The 6,109-nt window shown below is 38.4% G+C and overlaps 1 protein-coding gene across 1 annotated transcript; it reads left to right on the top strand.

Annotated features, from left to right (window-relative positions):
- Positions 1-1,368: 1,368 nt before the first annotated feature.
- On the top strand, positions 1,369-5,743 carry LOC130502234 (ATP-dependent DNA helicase Q-like 2). The gene is made up of 20 exons (XM_056996987.1): positions 1,369-1,520; positions 1,596-1,810; positions 1,908-2,054; positions 2,137-2,352; positions 2,430-2,534; positions 2,726-2,830; positions 2,925-3,047; positions 3,169-3,257; positions 3,348-3,384; positions 3,467-3,500; positions 3,598-3,650; positions 3,726-3,803; positions 3,890-3,955; positions 4,066-4,132; positions 4,240-4,293; positions 4,428-4,535; positions 4,633-4,697; positions 4,783-4,861; positions 5,045-5,250; positions 5,349-5,743. The coding sequence occupies exons 1-20, from the start codon at positions 1,457-1,459 to the stop codon at positions 5,547-5,549; spliced, it is 2,112 nt and encodes a 703-aa protein (XP_056852967.1). The 5' UTR covers positions 1,369-1,456; the 3' UTR covers positions 5,550-5,743.
- Positions 5,744-6,109: the final 366 nt, after the last annotated feature.

Here is a 6,109-nt window from a genome sequence, read left to right as displayed (position 1 = left end):
ATTAATTTGTGGTCTGTATTAAAAAAGTGGGATCACTAAAAGCAATATTGACTACATTTCTAAGAAACAGATATCCACTTTTAGTCATTTACGTTTTATGATTTCTTTTGATAATGTGGATTTCAAAAGTTTTATAGGTTCAAAGATTAATTTCACAAAGCTTTGCATTCTGGTATGTATGAGGGATTAAATCTATCAATGCTATTCAAACCCAGGATAGAAACTCCACTGACAACCCCTTTATTACAATGTAACTTGGTTATTTTATGGAACAAGGAGGAAGAGAAATAGGTATTAGAGTCAAAGTATAACCAAGCTACAAACTTTGCTTGGAAAGTGAAAGCACCGAAGAAGATACACCATTTTTGTGGCAGTTACCAACATGGTATGTGGTTATAACGAGAAATCTGACACGCCGCAATATGAGAAGCGATAATTACTGCCTAACATGTGGGGAGTCAGAAGAAATTGTTACTCAGCCATCTTTGGATGTCCCCCAGCTATTTAAGTATGGGTCCTTTCAGCTACCACATCTTCTCCTAACATTTTCCACTACCAAACGTATATGCTAATATGGACTACCTCTTTTGAAGAAAAAAATGACATTGTTGAAGCAGAACTAGATATGGATTCTTATCCCTGGATAATTTGATATATTTGGAAGACTCAGAATGATAAACTCTTTAGGAGGATTGATAGGGATCCTTTGGAACTGGTCCGATATGTAGAAAGCGAGTGTCAAACCTCGTTTAATGCAAATGAGGTGGTAACTCCGGATTCACAAGAATCTAGCCACGAGAAAGCCCATATCATAAGTCTAGATAATTTATGTATGATAGATGACTCATGGACGGACACAACACAGTACAATACAGTGGATGCGGATGGGTTTGGAAAGATAACTTTGGAAATATTCAGTTTATGGGGATGTGAAATGTAAGAAGACGAGAGATGAATCTACATTCCTAAGTGGAAGCTCTACGATGAGATCTGGAAAGCATGTTACAATATTTTTCATGTCAGCATTTTAGGACGGATTAACAAATATCTAATCGCGATGATAAAGGAGTCTCAAACATGGCCAAGTTTTGCAATAGAACTAGATGCTATAGGAACACTGCTGATTTGTTTTCCAAATTTCAGAATATCTCATGTTCTGAAAACTAACTTCAAAATGCTATTTTTTGATTTTTTAGCTAAGTCTGCGAGGAGTTTTTATAGAGATATTTTTTACATTAATTGTTCTATTTCGGTCTGATTACCCAGACCATTTCAAGAATAATAAAATAGGCTTTTGACTTTTGTTTTAAAAACAAGGCCGTTAAAAGGCTATTATAAAAACGTCGGGTCTCATAAGGCCCACTATATTCTGCTTCACCTCTTTCTTATTAGCCGCGACGCCGACGACGGAAGGGTGAAAAAACACACAGACACCGTTGATTAAGCCGGTGAACCAATGGAAAGTGAAGCGATTCAGGACGAGCTTCAAAGCTTAGAGCTTGAGATCAACGATGTTCAAGGTTTACACTTCTCCGTTCTTCCAATTAACGTCTCAGGTTGCTTCTGATTTTGAATTCGAATCATTCTTCTTATAGGTCAGATAAGTGCTCTGATTGAGCATCAAGACAGGTTGTACGAGAGAAAGTCTGAGTTAAAGACATTGTTAAAAGCAGTAACAGCAGGAACCCCTGTCGCATCTTCTTGTCCTGCTGTAGAGAATTGGTCCGAACCATTCGAGTGGGATTCACGCGCTGATGACATTAGGTTTAACATGTTCGGTATATCCAAATACAGAGCTAACCAGAGGGAAGTAAGTTACTTTTGCTTCTGCATTTTTGTTTTATGTCAACACAATGATGCTTGCTTTTTATGCCGTTTCAATCTTGTTTCCTTGGAAAACACGACAGATAATTAACGCTGTAATGGCTGGTAGAGATGTCCTGGTGATCATGGCAGCAGGTGGTGGGAAGAGTCTTTGCTATCAGCTTCCTGCTATACTTCGTGGTGGTACAACTCTTGTTGTCAGCCCTTTACTTTCCCTCATTCAGGATCAGGTACACTTTGTAGCATTGAGTACACTTCTTTATATATGGTTTGATTACAAGTGTTTGTTCTTAATTGTTTATGATTGTTCAGGTTATGGGTTTGGCTGCTCTAGGGATTTCAGCTTACATGCTGACTTCTACTTCTGGCAAGGAGAATGAAAAGTTTGTGTACAAGGCACTTGAAAAGGGTGAAGATGACCTCAAGATACTATATGTCACACCCGAAAAGGTATCAAAGAGTAAAAGATTCATGTCAAAGCTTGAAAAGTGTCACAATGCTGGTCGCCTCTCTCTTATTTCAATCGATGTAAGTCCTTCCTGCTTTTTAATTTCTTACATCGTAACCAATATTTGAATGTTATTTTTTTTTTTTTTGCTTTGCAGGAGGCTCATTGTTGTAGTCAGTGGGGTCACGATTTTCGCCCTGATTACAAGAACTTGAGCATTCTTAAAACTCAGTTTCCCAAAGTTCCCATGGTGGCTTTAACCGTACGTTCTTTTTTTCTTCTTTTCATTTGCTGCATCCTTTCTCCAGCCCAGTTACATTCCTGAGAGTTTAAATCAGTCTCCATCTTACTATGCTAATCAGAATGAACGGTTTTATTCTAAGTTGATCTCTCTGTTAGACTTGGAGCCTTTCATATATTTCATTTTCCAAATTATGTATGTCTCTAATGCAGGCAACTGCTACACAGAAGGTTCAAAATGATCTGATAGAGATGCTGCATATTCCTAAATGCGTCAAATTTGTTAGCAGTGTTAACAGGCCAAATCTCTTTTACTCGGTACTATTTTTGTAATTAAATTTATTAAAATATTCGTTTTCTCATGCTGTGGATAGTTTATAGGCCTTAACATGAGCAATAAATTGTCTTGCAGGTGAGAGAAAAGTCGCTGGTTGGTAAAGCTGTGGTTGATGAGATCGCAGAGTTCATACGGGAATCATATTCTAACAATGAATCTGGGATAGTGTATTGTTTCTCTCGGAAGGAGTGTGAACAGGTTTGTAACTGAACTTCACACATAGTCTTCTTCTGCATCCTTTTTTTTATATTGTTCTATTGAACCTTGGATGGGAGAAGAAAAGCTTCTTCATACTTTCTCTTACAATCAAAGGTGATAGATTGCAGGAGAACTACGAGAAAGAGGGATCTCTGCTGATTATTACCACGCAGAAATGGATGTAAATTTGCGAGAAAAAGTTCATATGCGGTAAGGTCCAGATCTGGTGCAGCATGACTCTGCGCTTGATGTGCAAATTTGCAGCATTGCCTGATTCTTGTTGCTGTTTCATTTTCACAGATGGAGTAAGAACAAGTTGCAGGTCATTGTTGGAACAGTATGTGTATTCCTCCTCTTATCATTCCATTGTTTTGTGGCACAATGATGTACACTTATTAACTCTTGTTATTGCTTTGCAGGTTGCCTTCGGCATGGGAATCAACAAGCCTGATGGTTAGTATTGTTCTTACTAAAGATCGCTGTCCTTTTGCATTTTATGGATCACCGATTTTACTTCCTTTCCCAACTGATACATGGGGTATTTTTGTAGTCAGGTTTGTTATCCACCACAGTTTGAGCAAATCAATGGAGACTTACTATCAGGTTCTAATCACTTGTCCACTAAAAACTCGATGTGGTTATAAGGCTGCTTCTTTTCACCATTACATCATACTGCAGGAGAGTGGTCGTGCTGGTCGTGATGGCCTCCCATCTGAGTGCGTCCTCTTTTTCCGTTCGGGTGATGTTCCCAGGCAGGTAAGCATCAGTTTTACTGTAACCTGCTTTTTTGTGCTAAAAACATTTCTGAAATTCCATTGATGCTTTTCTTTCTTGTACGATAGAGTTCGATGGTCTTCTACGAGTATTCTGGTCTGCAGAATCTCTATGATATAGTACGATACTGTCAGGTACGCAGTTTCATGTAGTCTTGTCTAGCTTCAAGAATGTCATGTTCTTGAAATTTTGCTGAACTGTATGATATCTTATGAACTATAGTTTCTGAATTCTCTTGTTGCAGTCGAAAACAAAATGTCGTCGAAGTGCTTTTTTCCGTCATTTTGGAGAGCCATCACAAGATTGCAACGGTACTCTTGTTTATAGCTCTGTGTCTACTATTGATAGAATTGGTACTCTACGTCCATTGATTCTAGATTTTCTGATGTGATGATCGTTATCTTCTGCATTCTGTTAGGAATGTGCGACAACTGTGCCTTGTCAAGTGAGGTCAAGGAGGTTGATGTATCGGGTATGTCCCACTTACATTCGCATGAAACTTTTATTTTTTGCTGCCAAAAGTTTTTCTCTACCAATTTCTCAGAAACTATCTGCCAATATGTGAATAATATCATGATGAGTTTTTGGTTTCAACGACTTCTGCAGACCTTGCTAAGCTCGTGGTTTCAATGGTGCAAGAAATGCAAGCTAAGGATCAAAGAGTGACAATGTTGCAGCTGGGTGACAAACTGAGAACTAAGCACAAGGATCTAAGTTAGTTTCATTTCATTCATCCCTTGGAATGGCAAACAATTTTAGTGCCTGGATCTCTCGCTCTATGATTTTTTTTCTATTGTTGTTGATCGGCTAGGTGCTGAGCTAAAGAGAGAAGAGATAGAACATCTCGTGATTAAACTGATTGTTGACTCGGTATTGGTAAGATCATTGTCCGTGTTTTTAGTACTGTGTCTGTCAGATATTTCCTTCAGGCAGTATCTGAGTTTGTTCTGTGTTTGTGCAGAAAGAAGAATTCCAGCACACACCATACTCGACAAACGCTTATGTAACAATGGGACCGTTGGCAAACCAATTGTTGCAAGGTAAGGAGTTGTAATGAATTGCCTTGTTTCTTTTCACGCTCAGATGAACACTATATAGGCTTCAGGATCTGAAAAATGCTTTGTGATGAATATATTTAATGTTTTGGTCATTACTTGGTTGCTCTACTCTCATAGATAAAACTCTTTAAACAAAACGTGTCCTACAATGTGAATCTGGAACAGGAAGAAAGACGATTAAAACGGAAACCTCAAGCAGACAAATGAACAAGAAATCGAAAAGAAGTAGTTCACTTTCTGGATTAGAATCCAAGCTTGACGAGCTAAGGAAAGAGATATCTGCAGCTCATGGAAGCATGCTCCCTCATACGGTCCTGTCAACACAGCAGATTGGCTTGATAAGTTCCCAAAAACCAGATTCATTACAAGAGGTGGAGTTATCGTTTTTAATATTAACCCGGATTTTCTTTGGTCTTTGTATATGTAATCCTCTCTGTTAAAGCTGGCTTTATGGGTTGGATTTTTGCAGTTGGAGAGTATTATAGGAAAACTGAAAACAGACAAGTACGGAGACAAGATTCTAAAAGTGATGAGACATGATGCGGTCTCTGAACAACATGTTGAAGATGCAACAAAAGACGAGACATGTAAAAGAAGATCAAGTAAGAGAGCTAAGACACAGAAGGATGTTGTTTTGTTAGAGAGCAGCGAAGAAGAAGAAGAAGCTTGATGCATCCGGTTTTGACAATATCTGTTCTTAGGTTTTATATTATATAAAAAATAGATTTTTGGCCGAGTGATTCTATGCATTAACTATGTACTAGGAATTGGCGTTTAAGGGATGCCTAATCGATATACACTTGCACCTTGTTTTCCAAGGGAAGTTGCTTAATGTAATCATACAAAAGATTCTGTTTTACCACATTTTTGACACGTCTCTCAAGCGGTAGAACAAACTCATGTATATAGTTTTGGGGTTCTTGTTCTTCAGTGGGAACCGACCAATCTGATGTTTCGTTCATTGAGAAAGGGCCTTAACGTTGTTGGTTGGCTATATGCTAGTGAGATCCTTTAGTCAATGCCTCGTGGTTTTGCTAAAATCTGCAAATGCCAATGAAGGTTACCATTTAATTCCCCCCCCCAACCTCCTCCTCCCCCACCCACACAGTTTTACAAGATTGGAGCCATTCTTCTTCAGCCGTTCTCTTATATTTCTCTTCAGATTTTTGGTGAAGAAATTTTATTAAACATGAAATTGAACTGCACTGCATAGTTGTGACCCCTTGTTAA

Source organism: Raphanus sativus, unplaced genomic scaffold (assembly GCF_000801105.2).
Source record: "Raphanus sativus cultivar WK10039 unplaced genomic scaffold, ASM80110v3 Scaffold0460, whole genome shotgun sequence".
In the NCBI taxonomy this organism is placed as follows: domain Eukaryota; kingdom Viridiplantae; phylum Streptophyta; class Magnoliopsida; order Brassicales; family Brassicaceae; genus Raphanus; species Raphanus sativus.
The sequence above is the reverse complement of the archived record's forward strand: the minus strand, read 5'-3'. Positions and strand labels throughout refer to the sequence as shown.

Excerpts from the sequence above, each read along its gene's own strand:
- LOC130502234 (XM_056996987.1), top strand. The coding sequence starts at position 1,457 with ATGGAAAGTGAAGCGATTCAGGACGAGCTTCAAAGCTTAGAGCTTGAG. Across the intron at positions 4,698-4,782 it reads TGATTGTTGACTCGGTATTG|AAAGAAGAATTCCAGCACAC; the intron begins GTAAGATCATTG and ends GTGTTTGTGCAG. Across the intron at positions 4,862-5,044 it reads GGCAAACCAATTGTTGCAAG|GAAGAAAGACGATTAAAACG; the intron begins GTAAGGAGTTGT and ends AATCTGGAACAG.